Source organism: Girardinichthys multiradiatus, chromosome 6, assembly GCF_021462225.1.
Source record: "Girardinichthys multiradiatus isolate DD_20200921_A chromosome 6, DD_fGirMul_XY1, whole genome shotgun sequence".
Classification (NCBI taxonomy): Eukaryota; Metazoa; Chordata; class Actinopteri; order Cyprinodontiformes; family Goodeidae; genus Girardinichthys; species Girardinichthys multiradiatus.
In genome coordinates, this window is record NC_061799.1 from 37,208,224 (window position 1) to 37,225,515 (window position 17,292).

General features: G+C 37.9%; 1 protein-coding gene across 10 annotated transcripts in view; it reads right to left on the bottom strand.

Moving 5' to 3' along the window:
• LOC124870470 overlaps nt 1-16,231 on the bottom strand; it is a 36,585-nt gene extending 20,354 nt beyond the window's left edge. For 2 of the 10 annotated variants that reach the window (XM_047369175.1, XM_047369171.1), the window contains exons 1-10: nt 16,080-16,231; nt 7,725-7,777; nt 6,724-6,792; nt 3,710-3,763; nt 2,342-2,422; nt 2,134-2,172; nt 1,983-2,039; nt 1,821-1,886; nt 955-1,032; nt 157-261 (exon numbers count right to left, since the gene is read on the bottom strand). In XM_047369175.1, the coding sequence (XP_047225131.1) occupies nt 157-261; nt 955-1,032; nt 1,821-1,886; nt 1,983-2,039; nt 2,134-2,172; nt 2,342-2,422; nt 3,710-3,763; nt 6,724-6,792; nt 7,725-7,772 (597 nt within the window). In that variant the 5' untranslated portion in view covers nt 7,773-7,777; nt 16,080-16,231. Of the gene's footprint in view, nt 1-156; nt 379-954; nt 1,033-1,820; nt 1,887-1,982; nt 2,040-2,133; nt 2,173-2,341; nt 2,423-3,709; nt 3,764-6,723; nt 6,793-7,724; nt 7,778-16,079 lie in introns of those variants that run through there. The other 8 variants (XM_047369178.1, XM_047369169.1, XM_047369170.1 and 5 more) reach the window with 7 other exon arrangements.
• Nucleotides 16,232-17,292: the final 1,061 nt, after the last annotated feature.

Consider the following 17,292-nt stretch of genomic DNA (forward strand, 5'->3'; position numbering starts at 1 on the left):
TTAGAGAATAATGTCAGTATTTGTCTCCAAAATAGAAGAAGTGGTCTGTATCTTTTTACAGCCACTTGTTTTTCTCTCCCTTTCTTTGTTATTTATGAATTATGATATAAAGACTTTGGAAAAGCAGAAGCAGAATTGATCAATGTTGAATCGTACCCGTTTATGCTCTGCATTGTGTTGCTCTTTGTTTGTCTCTCCCAGTTGTTCCTTCTCTGAACTGGTTTTTTCTGCACTGGGATCTGGACTCCGTTCTTTACTGGCCTGCGGAGTGTCAACACAAGTCACATTGAAGGAACTGCCGCAATGGTACAGCATTGGCTACTGCTCCCTGATGTCCACCATTTGTTGACGCCTCTGCTGAATGACTCAGTCAGTCTCCTTTAAGATTCAAATTCACCGTTTTAAAACAAGATCTTCTGTCAGCTGCAGCAGTTTGCTCTGGGAAAACTGAAATGGGTCAAGGGTCCCTTATGGGGGTTAGACCTGGGATTCCTCCACAATGGTACAATAAGTCAGACAGTTTAATGATGCTGCGTTAAGGTGGCGCAGCAGACCTGACAACAGAGGGTGTCATACATTGGACGAGGACCTGAACTGCAGCTCTTTCATTACTCCTTTCAGGATGCCCTCCCGACCACAGTCACATGTCACAAATCAACTGACACCACACACATTAACACACAGACACACACACACACACACACACTCTTGTCGTACTAAATGTTGATTTCCATTCATTTTCAATCCTTTCTAAACCTAACCATTACCAGTACATACCTAACCCTAAGCCTAACCTTAACTCAAGTCACACCTTAGTCCTAAACCTAACCCCTAGCAAAATAGCAAGTGAGGACCATGAAAATGTCTTCACTTTACAACAAACAGTTCTCACTTTGATGGTGAAATACTAAAAATGGTTATCACTCAGCCACACAAACAGGAGCACACACATACTGGTTTGTTGCTGGAAGCCTGTCTGATTGGGACGTCATCTGTTTGTTCCTCTTGATCAAAGATGTCGGTTAAGTAGCTCTGAGGAGAGAAATTACCAGGAGATTAAGTTGGTGTTAAAACTCCTCTTGTGTTTGGTAGAAGTTATTAATATGGCTGTGGGAAAAGAATAATAACAATTATTTTTTGATTATCATAGTTGTGACAACAATTTACCAGCATTAATCACTGAGTTTAAAAACATCAGAAATATACCTGCATAGCAGGAAAGTTGCCAAATAATCACATATTTTGCAGCTTTTTATTAATTGATTTGTGATTGTTTGTAGCCAAACTTAAAATTCAAACAAAGACGTCTAAATAATTAGACAGGCCTGGTTTTTACAAAATATCTTGAAACTGCTGACTCAGAGCAACTGGATGTCTGAATGCACATCTATGTGCTACCAACACACCCACGCTTGTTTGTCATGGGAAACCAGTTCTAGGTATTAAACAAGAACTGTCAACTTTCCACTGACAGAAAACCCTAAGTTATAGCACTGTACAAAAGTTTTTAACCAACTCTAATGTCTTTACATTTTATCTCCAAACCGGCACACTTTTGAGACATGGAAGTTTTACTTTAGACGTCAGCTGCTTTTTCAAAACAGAAAAATCCCCTAAGTTAAAAACAAAACAGCTTGAAAGAACTTAAAGTCTGAAGAAATATTGCCAAAGAGCAGTTCAAAACAGCCCAAAAAAAGCCTGAATGCTAGGCAAACATACAGCAATGAGGGTTATGTTAAGACTTCTGCCCCATACTGTAATTAGCTAAACCAATGTCCTGTCTTTAATTCACAGACAGGAAAGCTGTGAGCTTTGCTTACAGTAAAAGCTGGCATTTTCTCTTTCTGGCTAAGGCGAAGCATTCCCATCAGGCCCGACTGACTGCTCTACCAGAAAAAACACAGATGAAGACAGAAGGAGATCTTCTAAATGCTGTTTATAAACCATGTGGGAGCTGGCAGTATGCAGCTGCAGGTAAATACCCGCTTGAAATCCGTTTCATCTGCTGCAGCTTCTGGTTGCTCAGTTTCTCTGGAATTCTGAGTTGGAAGAGGAAGAAACTGAATTCATTAAAATAACCGAGGTGTAATATGGGATTTGATTTAAAGGTGCCTCTGTGCAGTAAGCCCGTACCTCTCTGAGCTTGCTGTGTCTGGTTGCTGCTTTTGGGTCCTGCACAAACAAGAAGGATAAATTAAAAGAGAGAAGAAAAGTAAAAAGTAAAACCTTGAGAGGGTCCTTCACCAGAATATTGATTCATGTTTATTTAAAGGTAAAACAAAAACATTGTATATCTGAATTTGAGAAGTAGTTTTACAAGAAAGATCGGGCTGTGTTGAACCTTTTCTGTGAGTCTCGATGGGGCAACAGGAGTTTCAGATGGTTTTAGATTTGTGTGTCCTTGCTGGATGTTGTCATTCTGCTGATAAGAAATAAATAAACAAAAATGAAAAGAATCAGATGGATATTGTTGAACCTTCATATTATTATTACAGTAAGACTAAACAGTCGTGAGACTGCTGACTCAGAGCAACTGGATGTCTGAATGCACATCTATGTGCTACCAACACACCCACGCTTGTTTGTCATGGGAAACCAGTTCTAGGTATTAAACAAGGATCTGCAAAGTTACGAGAATAAATTGCAGGTACATTCCAACGATTAACCTTTTCTTTTACTCATTAAATCAAAGCTTTAAACAAAAATGTATGGTAGAAAATACCTGCAGGACACTTAACCCCTTATAGCCAGTGCTACCACCTCTGGCTGAAAGACCTCCAGTGGGAAGCTTCTTGTACCCATCTACCAGTCTCTGGCACGGCTCTGGGGAAGATTTGCCTCTCTCCTGAGGGGTTTTCTTGCTTGTACAAACTGTTTCAAGTCAACCTACAGGACCTCTGTGAGATCAAGCCATGGGCTTCAACTCAGACCAAGAACCTTCAAATCTTTATTTCTTAGACAGTCCTTGGTGGGTTTTTTTTTTGGTATGTTTTGGGTCATTATTATGTTTCAGGGTCCAGTTATGCTTCAGCTTTAATATTTTACGGATGGTTTTATATATTTCCTCAAGCACCCTATGATACACTACAGAATAGATAGTGGACCCCTTAATGCTGTGCAGAACACGTCCTGCTGCAGCAAAGCAACCCCAAACCATGACACTTCTACCTCCATGTTTCACAGCTGGTATGAGGTTCGTTTCCTGAAATGTATTTTTTATGCCGAAGATGTCCCTTTGCTGCAAAAAATAACAAGATCTTATATAAGACTCCTCTTTCCAAAACTATTATTACAAGAATCCTGGTTTATATCTATGTTTGGATCTCACCACGGTGTTTACTCTCATTTCACTTATCAGGAGCACCAAACTTAATGTCTGAGGTTTAAACAAGAAAATCCTCCTTCAAAATGCTCAGTAATGATGTTCTCATAATTTATGCCTGATATCATACATAGGTGTTTACTTTTAGCAATTTTAAGAAATTACACCAGAAATAAAAGTTTTATTTACATTTTATAGAAAACTTTAAAAGGTCTTTTATTTCGTTCATTCTCCATTTATTGTTCATTCTGCCATTTTTAGTGTGTACCAGTGCGTTTTAACCTTTTTATTGTAATATTATCTCTTCTCGTGTAATTTTTTGATATATCTTCTTTTTAAAGTGAATACACCACCATCTCCCGGTGAAATACATTGTAGAATAAATACCTCATTGTGTGAGGCTGCTGATCTTTCCATTCTGTACTGTGTGTGAGTCAGCTCCTGCAGAAAAAAATCAACTTGGAGATTTTTCAATGTTCTAACTTTAACCCTAGCATAAAGTATGTAAATCACAAGTTTTTACAGCCCTACACCAAATCATACCTAACTTTGTTCTTTTAAATAGAGCATCTACAGATCTAATCTACTAAATGATGATTATTTTGTAGTGTATAGCCATAGATAATTTATACCTGTACAGGAATAATTCATTCATTCATAAAAAATGGCTTAAAAAGTAGATCATGCAGTTCTCATTTCCCGTTGGAAACACTGTGTTTGCCTGCGTGGTCCAGTGCTTAAATGGTTTGCCTCATATTATAGATCTTTATCAGTGATGATTTCATATCTACAATAGCCCCTCTCTCCTCTGGCGTGCCACAAGGCTCAGTTCTTGGACCAGTTCAGTACTCCCTGTACTTGCTGCCACTAGGACCTATAATCCCCAAACACAATGTTTTCATTTTTACACGAATGATGTACAGATCTACATACCAGTGAAACAGAAGGACAGGAATGCTCTTGGCTTTTTGAAAAATCATCTGTCTGATATCAGACAATGGTTGTTACAGAATTTCCTGCACCTAAATAAGGGGCAAACTGAGTGCATTGTCTTCATTCCCAAGGTACCTTGCCAGGCCCCTAGTTTTGGCAACTTTTCCCCTCTATTCACTTTAGCTGTGAGGAACCTAGGGGTAATACTTGAAAGTGCACTTAGATTTGACAAACAGGTGAACTCAGTGGTCAGGGCAAGGTTTTTCCAGTTAAGGATCCTATCAAAATGAAGCCTTTTTTATCTCTGGCAGATCTTGAAAAGGTTATTCATGCCTTTGTTAGCTTTAGGCTGGACTACTGTAATGTCTTGTACACTGGAACCAGTCCATTCTCCACAAGCTTCAACTGGTACAAAATGCAGCTGCCCGACTTCTGTCCAATGCTCCTAAAAACACCCATATCTCACCTCTTTTGTCTTCTCTCCACTGGCTTCCAGTATGCTTTAGGATAGGTCCTGCTGTTTGTTTTTAAGGCCATCACTCACCTTGCTCCAGCTTACTTGTCTGAGCTTTTAACTGTTTGCCGTCACGTCAGGCCTTTGCAACATACAACTCTGCATGTCCCCAGGACAAGATGTAAAAATGGGGCGATCATTCGTTAGCCGTTTTTGCTCCTAAGCTGTTGAGTTCTTTACCAACAGAGCTGCGTTCCATCACTGAAATAGGAGATTTTAAATCACAGCTAACAACACATCTGTTTAGATGTTCACTCATAGTGTTACTTAGGTGTGGTTGATGTTTTATATGTCACTTATCTGGATGTTTCCATCCAGATAATATTTTTTACATTTCTTTATTTTTTTATATATTTTCTAAAATACCTCTTTTTTATTGTGCTACTATTTATTTTAATCATACAATTTTTTCTTTACTTTTACCTCTTCTTGTCTCGATAGCTTCTTGTTTTTATATGGATTAACTGATTATAAAATAATATCCCTTCCCTGAGAAACATCTATATAATTTGACCTTTGTCACCAATGGCACTGAAATCTGTAGTCTGTTAAAAACCCAGCTTAAGGAGATCCTATTTGCAAGGCAGCAGGATTACTTTTTCCACACAGGGCGAGGTTGGTTTGGATATCGTTTTCCCCTTTTTAAATAAAACCATAATTTAAGAACGTCCTGTTGTATTTACTCAGGTTATCATTGTCTGATTTAGCTTTATGGTGTGAAACATTTAAAAAGACAAAAAAATCAGGACACTCCTAAGGGGGAAAAGAACTTGTCGGCTCTTTCACAGTGAAATTGTGGTCTTCATTACACAGTTCAAGTCTCCGGAGCTTTACTTTCCAAGTCAGAGTAATACAGTACAAGATAAAATTTTACAAAGCAGTGTTTGCTTAAAGGATGGACTAAGTTCTCACTGACAAGTTGCCATCAGGACGTTTATCACTGTTACCAGAACTGGTGAAACAAAGCGTTTCAGAACCATGTCGTTGGGCTTCCTATTTTTATTGTTTTAAAAATGTAAAAAGGGTGGTGGCCTAATGGTTAGAGAGCGGGGCATTTGTGTCCCGGAGAGGCCACAAGTATTCTGGTTCAAATCGCACAGCCTGCCACTCTGAGTGAGCAAGACCCTTAGCCCCTGAATGCTCCCCGGGCACCGCACAATGGCAGCCCACTGCTCCCTATAGGGATGGGTTAAGGACAATTTCTCCATTGTGAGATCAATAAAGTCTAAATTATTATTATTATTATTATTATTAAAAGAAAAAAAACAAATCATCATATTGTGTTTGTGTTTCCCCCCAAACTGATTCTGACTGGAAAACTCTCAAAGCAAACTCCATGGCTTTCTGTACTTTTTCAAAAGTGACCAGATCTAGTAGAGCTACACAGAACAGAGATTGCAGTCATCACTGCAGTGTCAATGTAAGCAATATCACATATCACCTAAAGATGCTGGGATGCAATATTCAGTAGGCAACTGTATTTCAAGTGCAATGCATTTAGTCTTTGCATGGAAACAATATGAGCATGCTGAAAGGACTCTCACAGCCCATGATGCCCACACCTGATATAGATTTTAGCATCTAAGATGAAAATTTGGGTTAATTTCATATGATATTGTCATTTAGAACTGCATGCTTTCCTAATATCGTGGAATCTGCCTGGGATGGATTTTTTTATTAAAAAACAAGTTTAATTTCCCAGAAGATGCATGTATTGTCTTTAAAATAAATGTTCTGTTTGTGAAAAAGTATTCAATTTAAAAGGCTAATTTTATAAATCTTGTCTTACACCTGAATAGTTTCAGACTGAACTTCATCCCCTTTAACGAAACAACAAGTTTCCGGAGTTTATTGAACAAAAATAAAACAGGAGTAACATTACAGAGAAACACAAGACCATATAAGTATTTGTCAGTGCACACAACTGAAACATGGAGACCTATTATGTACTCACAGCATCTGTAGGTCGAGGAGGCATCAATGGTGTTGGCCTCACTTCTCTCTCTGCCTCGTTTCTTTTTATCTGTAAACAAAGTTTCAGCATCTTTTCAGCATCCTGGGTTTTATCTTAAAGCCCATTTATGCCAGCTGAAAAAAAATAACGGTGAACTGTGTATATCTGAGGAATAACAGGACAAAAACAATAAAAAAAAAGAGCTTGTTGTCATGTTTTAATGGTTCACCGGGCGTGCAGGAACGTATAAGTCTCTGGGAATGAGGAACATCCCGTCTCCACCAGCAACCAGAACCGGTCTGTTTAGTTTGGGTTATTTTACATTTAGTCAGCTTGGATGTGTTTGTATCGCTCTAAAACAAAGCCTGAGATGTACCAGCATTTTTGTGGGGTTTGCTTGTTATGTGAGATGTTTTATCAATGCTCTGAATTCTGATACATTATGAGTTACCATGAATTAAAATGTTGCAAGTTGAGACGTACATTAATACCTTCAGATTCCGCAAACATATTAAATACAGTGAAAACCACCGTCAGAAAACAACTAAAGAATAATTTCGGTTTAGTTTATTCTAAACATATATATGTAAAACAGTAAAGTAAACAGAAAAAACTATTTACCAAAAGTTTAGAGTTGCAATCATGACTGATATTCTAAATACTTCAGCTTTTTGATTACATAAATAATAAAAGGTTTCATTTTATACAAGTGTTTCGCTCTATTATGCGCAAATTTCTGTTCATAATTTATGATGTGGTATGCAATAAATTAAAAGGTTTATTGCAAAAATAATGATCTAATAAAGTTGTTCTTTAAGGAGGAAACTTTTTTGCTCAAAATAATTAACAAAACAATTTGTTGACATTTAAAAAAAAAAAAAAAAAAAAAAAAAACAGATCTAAAATTAGGCCAAAAAAAAAATATATATATATATATATTTTTTTTTTTTCGTTAAAATTACTTGAGAGTACTGAATAATGTCTTTCGCAGGGTTTCTCACCGGTGTTGGCTTCTTTTTGGCCTCTGGCTTCATCATACAGGCCTCCATCTTGCCTGCAGGAGTGACAAAATGAGTTTAAACAGGAAGCATTGGGTTTGATAGGGTTTGTGAAAGAATTGTTAATATAAAGTTAATATAACTCAATATGTGAGTTTACTACACGCAGGTTTTTTGTAATAGTGGGCAGCTAAATAATTAATGAAACTTATTGACACTCCTTATGAAACGGCAACCAAAGACGGCAGGATCATAGTTTTTCCTTTTTACCAATTGCTCCTGCTCACTTTGTTTGAGGTTTCTGGAGTTCAGAACATAAAGTCTAAAACGGCAAGAAAATATTGTATAAATATGTTATATAGGTATTTTCAATCTGGTTTTTAATTTTAAATAGTATGGATTAAGAAGTGTAATTACTTAGAAGCCAGAAGAAACTCAGCTACCATTTAGAATAAAACTGCAGACTATTATTGTTTTTATTAATATTTAAAAGTAGGAAAATTGATGTTAAATACTGAAAATAATAAAAACAACTGACAACTCATTTTTTCAAACTTATTACATTCAGAAAGAAAAAAGAAAGCGTTCCATGGTCCCTAAATATTTTTTATTTAGGAAATTCCAGACTTTTCCATACTGAACATTCCAAGGATCTGAGTCCTTTTCAATCATTTGGAAAAATAAAAAAAATCTAATTCACCATCAATTTATGACTGAAATTCACATAGTGAGCAGGTTTACATATGGAAACGGCAAAAACCACAGACTGACCAAAAGGAAAGATATGACAAGAACGGATGAATAGAAGCAACATAAACATGAGCAAAGACACAAGATAGGAAAGTAGGAAGGACAAATGGCACATGAAAGGAAGGACACACAGGTAGTAGGAAAGTAGAAAAGAACAGAAGGAAAGATAGAAACATTACAAGGAACGAGGGAAGGACACAAAGTGGGAATGAAGGTATGAAGGAACAACACGTCAGAAGAAGGTAAGTACAGGACGAAAGAAGGACTGAAATAAAGAAGGAAGCAAGGACACAAGTAGGGAAGGACAAAAGGAAGGAAAGACAAAGAAGACAACAGGAAAAGAAGGACAGGCAAGAATGACAGGTAAAAAGGTGAACAAGGACAAACTCAATAAGTGAAAGACAGAGGAGAAAGTGAGGGTGGAAGGAGACAAGAAAGAACAAAAGGAGACAAAGGATAAAACGCATATGGAAGAAAGTGAAAAAGGAAGGACAGAAGAAAAGAATACAGGAAGGAAACATGAAGTCTGGAAATACTGATATTTTTTATTTGTTTTTAATGTTTGCAACAGGGACACATCAAAGACCTATGTGACAAACTTTAAACAGGACCATATATGGGTTTTTTCAACTATGTTTTTTTGGCTGCCACTCTTCTATAAAGGCCTGATTTGTGGGGTCCATGACAAATAGTAATCCTGTGAAAAAAGTCTCCTACCTGATTCGTGGTGGCGATTTGGGACGTCCACAATGGCTTTTAACAGCTTGGGCAAAGAACCAACTGATGTTTATTAAAATAGATATAATATAATGCCGGCTTTTGTACTTTTTCAGTTTTTTTATCAAATATTTGCATTAAATTAAAAGTACCAGTAATATTTTAGACTTATTTTTCTTGTCATTAGGTTGGAAACAATTAGCTTTTTTCATACATAATTTTTCACATATATCAACACCCTTTGAAGAAAATCTATCCATCCACTTTTTGCAAACGTGTTATGTTTTTCTTTATTTTAAAAACTACAAATAGAAATGAACTAACACTCAGACCGAAAATAAAAATAAAAAAATTAAAAGTGGCTTACTGAACATAAGATCTCTCTCTTCAAAGACTTTGCTAGTTAGTGACCTGATTTATGACAATCAGATTGATTTATTTTCTCACAGAAACCTGGCTGTAGCAAGAGGATTATGTTACTATAAATGAGTCAACTCCTACTAATTATTTACATTTTCACATTCCTCAAAATACTGGGCGAGGAGGAGTAGCAACCATCTTTCAGTCGGATTTATTGATTAGTCCCAGACCAATCAATAGCTACAACTCTTTTGAATATTTAATCCTTAGTTTTCCTCATCCAAATTTCAAAGCACTAAAACCTCTTCTGTTTGTTGTTTTGTACCGTCCACCAGGCCCTTACTCTCAATTTTTAGATCAATTTTCAGACCTTTTATCTGATTTAGTGTTAAATACAGATAAAGTTATTATAGTGGGGGATTTTAACATTCATGTTGACGCTGAAAGTGATAGCTGAAATATAGCGTTTAATGCTATCTTAGACTCAATTGGCTTTGCTCAAAACATTAACAAACCTACCCACCTTTGTCTTCATTCTCTGGACCTTGTGCTGACATATGGCATTGAGTGTAAAGAAATAACAATATTCTCTCATAACCCTGTCCTGTCTGACCGTTTCTCAATAACCTTTGAGTTTAATTTAACTGAGTACTCCACACCTGAAAGAAAATTTCATTACAGTAGATCATTATCAGGCGATGCTGTAACAACCTTTAAAGAATTTGTTCCACTTTTAATTTCCTCATTATCACTGAAAAGCACAGTAGAGGGCAATAATTGTGTTTCTGCCTCTTCACAAATTGATTCTTTTGTTCATAGTGTTTCTTCATCATTGCGTGATGCATTAGACAATGCCGCCCCCTTGAAAAAGAAGGTAATTATTTATAGGAGGCAGGCTCCTTGGTTTAATTCAGAGCTGCGTACTTTAAAGCACAATGTTAGAAAATTGGAGAGAAAATGGCGCTCTACACACCTAGAGGATTCCTACTTAATCTGGAAAAATAGCCTACTGTTAAAAAGACACTTCACCAAGCTAGAACAGCTTATTTCTCATCAATAGAAGAGAACAAGAATAATCCAAGGTTTCTCTTTAGTACAGTTGCTAAACTTACACAGAGTCATAGCTCTGTTGAGCCATCCATTCCCTTAGCTCTCAGCAGTCATGACTTTATGGGATTCTTCTTAAATAAAATTGATTCTTTTAAAAAGAAAATCTTTGACATACTCCTGAAGATGATTACTTCATCCTCAGCAAGTGAGACAACATTGGATGTAACTGTAGAACCTGATCTGTGTTTGGACTGTTTTGATCCTGTGGAGTTTCCTGAGTTATCAGAAATATTAGCTTCATCTAAACCTTCAACTTGTATGTTAGACCCAATCCCAACCAAATTATTTAAGGAAGTGTTCCCTCTGATTACCAGCCCCATTTTAGATATGATTAATCTATCTTTAGTAAATGGATATGTACCACAAGCTTTTAAGGTAGCTGTAATTAAACCTTTTCTTAAGAAACCTTCGCTTGATCGAGATGACTTAATAAATTAAAGACCTATATCCAATCTTCCGTTCTTATGTAAAATTCTTGAGAAAATGGTTGCTAATCAAATGTGTGAGCATTTACACAGCAATGACCTGTTTGAAGAGTTTCAGTCAGGTTTCAGAGCTCATCATAGCACTGAAACAGCTCTGCTGAAAGTCACTAATGATATTCTTATGGCCTCAGATAATGGACTTGTGTCTGTTCTGGTTCTGTTAGATCTCAGTGCTGCATTTGATACAGTCGATCACAATATTCTCTTAGAAAGGCTGGAATATGCTGTAGGGATCAGGGGAACAGTGCTATGCTGGTTTAAATCTTATTTGTCTGACAGATTCCAATTTGTTCATGTAAATGATAAATCATCTTTAAACTCCAGGGTTAATTGTGGAGTACCACAGGGTTCAGTACTTGGGCCAATTCTCTTTACCGTATTTTCCGCACTATAAGGCGCACTTAAAAACCTAGCTGAGAATCAAGAGTGAAGGAGTGACGTCGGTATTATTGTGTGTGTGGGGTGGGTAGAGACGGCGACCGGAGCAGCGGTGTATGAGTCTGTAAGCCCTGTGTTTTACGTGCAAAGTCATTAAAAAGAACCCCGAATCTCGTCAACAACTCAGTGTTTTGATGCTGTTTCTTCATGCTCAACTCAGCAACGTATGAGTGAGGGAGTTAACCCCGAGGAAACTAGTAACTTCGGCCCTGGAGAAAGCGTCTCCCCTGTGTCATCAGACTACGGTCAGGGGACAGAAACAGGAAAGGTTAACAGTACTAACGTTTGATTTAGTGCATCAAACTGTTTCTTTTACGTGTTTACTGAATCAGGGAAAAGTTCCCTTTCACATTTTAACTAACGTTTGATTTCAACTTCAACTTCATAGACTCCAATGCATTCCTAACGTGCGGTTGGCTCTATTCAATAGAATTCTATGTAGAGGAGACCTTACCATGAGAGTGAATGGAGTTATCAGAACGCTGGTTTGTAGTGTATTAATAAAGTTTGACTGACTGACTTATCTGACTGTTTTGTTGACATTCTCTTTAGCACAGCTCCATCTAGTGGATGCATAACGCAACCCCACTGCAGTGGCTTCTATTCTATGCGCCTTATAATCCGGTGCGCCCTATATATGAAAAAAGTTCTAAAATAGGCCATTCATTGAAGGTGCGCCTTATAATCCGGTGCGCCTTATAGTGCGGAAAACACGGTACTACAGGTCCTTCTCATAATATTAGCATATTGTGATAAAGTTCATTATTTTCCATAATGTCATGATGAAAATTTAACATTCATATATTTTAGATTCATTGCACACTAACTGAAATATTTCAGGTCTTTTATTGTCTTAATACGGATGATTTTGGCATACAGCTCATGAAAACCCAAAATTCCTATCTCACAAAATTAGCATATCATTAAAAGGGTCTCTAAACGAGCTATGAACCTAATCATCTGAATCAACGAGTTAACTCTAAACACCTGCAAAAGATTCCAGAGGCCTTTAAAACTCCCAGCCTGGTTCATCACTCAAAACCCCAATCATGGGTAAGACTGCCGACCTGACTGCTGTCCAGAAGGCCACTATTGACACCCTCAAGCAAGAGGGTAAGACACAGAAAGAAATTTCTGAACGAATAGGCTGTTCCCAGAGTGCTGTATCAAGGTACCTCAGTGGGAAGTCTGTGGGAAGGAAAAAGTGTGGCAGAAAACGCTGCACAATGAGAAGAGGTGACCGGACCCTGAGGAAGATTGTGGAGAAGGGCTGATTCCAGACCTTGGGGGACCTGCGGAAGCAGTGGACTGAGTCTGGAGTAGAAACATCCAGAGCCACCGTGCACAGGCGTGTGCAGGAAATGGGCTACAGGTGCCGCATTCCCCAGGTCAAGCCACTTTTGAACCAGAAACAGCGGCAGAAGCGCCTGACCTGGGCTACAGAGAAGCAGCACTGGACTGTTGCTCAGTGGTCCAAAGTACTTTTTTCGGATGAAAGCAAATTCTGCATGTCATTCGGAAATCAAGGTGCCAGAGTCTGGAGGAAGACTGGAGAGAAGGAAATGCCAAAATGCCAGAAGTCCAGTGTCAAGTACCCACAGTCAGTGATGGTCTGGGGTACCGTGTCAGCTGCTGGTGTTGGTCCACTGTGTTTTATCAAGGGCAGGGTCAATGCAGCTAGCTATCAGGAGATTTTGGAGCACTTCATGCTTCCATCTGCTGAAAAGCTTTATGGAGATGAAGATTTCATTTTTCAGCACGACCTGGCACCTGCTCACAGTGCCAAAACCACTGGTAAATGGTTTACAGACCATGGTATCACTGTGCTCAATTGGCCTGCCAACTCTCCAGACCTGAACCCCATAGAGAATCTGTGGGATATTGTGAAGAGAACGTTGAGAGACTCAAGACCCAACACTCTGGATGAGCTAAAGGCCGCTATCGAAGCATCCTGGGCCTCCATAAGACCTCAGCAGTGCCACAGGCTGATTGCCTCCATGCCACGCCGCATTGAAGCAGTCATTTCTGCAAAAGGATTCCCGACCAAGTATTGAGTGCATAACTGTACATGATTATTTGAAGGTTGACGTTTTTTGTATTAAAAACACTTTTCTTTTATTGGTCGGATGAAATATGCTAATTTTGTAAGATAGGAATTTTGGGTTTTCATGAGCTGTATGCCAAAATCATCCGTATTAAGACAATAAAAGACCTGAAATATTTCAGTTAGTGTGCAATGAATCTAAAATATATGAATGTTACATTTTCATCATGACATTATGGAAAATAATGAACTTTATCACAATATGCTAATATTTTGAGAAGGACCTGTATATATGCTTCCAATAGGTCAAATTATCAGGCAGCATAGAATAAATTTTCACTGTTATGCTGATGATACTCAACTTTACTTATCCATAAATCCTGATAAGCCCAACCAGTTAGACAGACTACAAGCATGTCTTGAAGACATAAAAACTTGGATGACTTTAAATTTTTTGCTTCTAAATTCAGACAAGACAGAAGTTGTCGTCTTTGGACCGGAGTCTTTAAAAAAGAAACTGCTTAGTCAATCACTTAACCTGGATGGCATTAAATTGACCTCCGATAATAAAGTAAAAAACCTTGGTGTTATTTTTGACCAGGACATGTCATTTAAATCCCATATTAAACAGGTTTATAGGATTTCCTTCTTTCATCTCCGGAACATTGCCAAAATTAGAAATATCCAATCCAGGAGTGATGCTGAAAAACTAGTCCATGCATTTGTTACTTCAAGGCTGGACTATTGTAATTCGTTACTATCAGGATGTCCACAAAATGCAGTTAAAAGCCTTCAGCTGATTCAAAATGCTGCAGCAAGAGTTCTGATGAAAATTAAAAAGAGAAATCATATTTCCCCTACTTTAGCTTCCTTTCATTGGCTCCCTGTTAAATTTAGAAAATAATTTAAAATTCTCCTCCTCACATATTAAGCCCTTAATGATCTAGCTTCATCATACATCAGAGATCTGATTGGTCCATATGTTCCTAACAGAGCACTTCGTTCTCAGACTGCAGGTTTACTGGTGGTTCCTAGAGTCTCTAGAAGTAGAATGGGAGGCAGATCCTTTAGTTATCAGGCTCCTCTCCTGTGGAACCAATTCCCAGTTTTAGTCCATGAGGCAGACACCCTGTCTACTTTTAAGGCTAGGCTTAAAACTTTCCTTTTTGATAAAGCTTATAGTTAGAGTGGCTTAGTTTATCAGGGAGGGAGCCTTCCTCCCTCCCTGTTGGTTGGAGTAAGGGAGAGTCAGGTTTAGCCTAAACCGGCTCAGTTATGGTTAAGGTGCAAACACACCCTCCATTTCTGCTACCTGTATGACCCCTTCTCTTTTCCAATGGTTATAATCAGTCTGACAGAGAGAGGTATCCCAATCCTTGTGGTTTTTAGTATAACAATGACCATCAGTGGGACCCTTTGTGGGGTTTTTTGGGACGACATTGTTGTAAATAAGCGCAGTTTAACTAAATAATCTGAACTGAAACTATCTGTGTAGTTATGCTGCTATAGGCTTAGGCTGCTGGAGGACATAACAACCACTTTCACCCTCTTCGCTACATTCTCACTCTACTTACCAATTTTGCATTATTTGCTGTTATTTCAACTTTTAACATTGTTCTCTATTCTCTTCCTAGAAGCTACACCTTGCCTGGCTCTGTGTCTACCTGTGACACCTTTCTGGAGAGGGGAATCGTCCGAGCTTCTGCTGGCAACAACTTAATTCTCACCCTCTACCGATGATCCACATGGCCCTGTCTTTTAGTGTTTAACCCTTTCTCTCTCTTCTGGAAATTGACTGAGCTTTTACTGTAACTAATTATATGTGCTCTCTTTCAGACTCTAACCTTGAAAACTGGCTCAGAGTTTATCTGTTCTTTCTTTCTAGGTGAAACGACTAAAGGAGCTACATCCATTAACATTGACTTTTGTAGGCAGTTGGCAGCACTGGATTTAGTTTTTGGTATCAGAGTAAAGGGGTTAAAAAAATAAATGCATATAATACTTTTCAGATTTTTATTTCTAATAGATTTTGAAAACCATGCATGCCTTTCCTTTACAATTATTTGCTAGTGTGTGCTGTTATATCAAAATTAAAACAGTAAAATACATAGATGTTCGTTGTAGCGTAACAAACTGAGAACTTTCAATGGGTATGGATACTTTTGCAAGGCACCAGAAAATAGTTCTGACCCCTGCCACCCCAAATAAATAAATACGTTCAACAGCTCCGCAGAAGAGTATATGATTTTACTGTTGTAACGGACCTTCTCTGTTGTGTTGAAGCGAAGACTGTAAAGAACCGTTGGTTACAGTTTAGCTAACATGCTAAAAGCTCGCTCGCGCATACTTAGAAGCTCCTGTGATAAACACAAGACGTCATGTTTAAAACTATTACCAGCTCTAAAAACGCATAAATAACCAAAGTTAAAGTAAGGCTGAGCAGTTTGAGCCTACCGGAGGAACCTCAGAGACGCCTCGCCTCGCCTCCTCCTACTTCCACAATGACTGATGTAAAAAAAACTCCCCCGAAGGCTCGTTCACTGTCAGACTTCCAGGAGGTTTTTAAACTTCGCAGCTCCGCAACATCTGCATTCAAGATGCGTTCAGGAGCTGCCCCAAGAACACGGAAATAATACATTCACTTCAAAAGGCGACCGTTTACTTATGTTTGTATTGTTTATTTATTATTTATTAATTAATGTTCAGTTGGTTATCCCTATTAATTTAGAAGTTAGATATGCACATACATGTCCGTTTAAGTTTTACTGTAGGTACAGGAAATATAATATTATGTAATATGTAGTAGCACTGTTGCCTTGTAACAAGAAGGTCCCAGGTCCGTCTCTCAGACTCTTTCCACAGTCATATTCAATAAATCAGAATATGTGTTCTGAGCACTAATATGGCCCTTTATGGAACTTTCACAAATTAAATAAATTTTTTGAAAATCCCAAACTGGCTTTAAAAATTCTGCTATTAATCTAGAAAAATCTAGTCCAGTTTTCAGGTGGTCCAGATGCAAAACAAACATTGAAATCGCCCTTTGTGGAACTTTCACAAAGTAAATAAAGGTTTCACAAACTGGGTTTGAAACTGGGTTTGAAAGATTCTGCTATGAATGTAGTCCAGGTTTGAAGTGTCTAAGTAATGTAGTTTTTGAGCTGGAGCCGATTAAAGATGCTCCATGTAATGAAACATTAGGTGGAATATCCCTTTAACTGTTTCCCGAATCGGAAAGTACAATCGGAAGCCAACTTCAGATTAGTCGTTCCTGATGAGGCTCCTTTCTCAGATTAAAAGTAGGCCTACCTTTTAAAAAATAAACTTTAAGCAGGCATTAAACATATTTAATTCAGCCCAGATTTCTGTTTTAAAGATGTTTTTTTTTTTGTTTGTCTTACTATATTACAACCATAAATGTCATGTTTTCATTAGCTGTAGGCGGAAAACCATCACAATTAGCAGAAACAAAGGCTTGAAAACACCTGCCGATGTGTAATTAATCAATATAATGTTTCAATTAGTGAAATTAGGTACTATGACTATGACAGTACACGTTCTCTCTGCATGTCTGTGTTCCTCCCACAGGCCAAAAAAATAACTGCTAGTTTAATTTATCAATCTTTAGGTGTTCCCCTGTTATGGACTGGCGAGTTGTTTTGTTTAA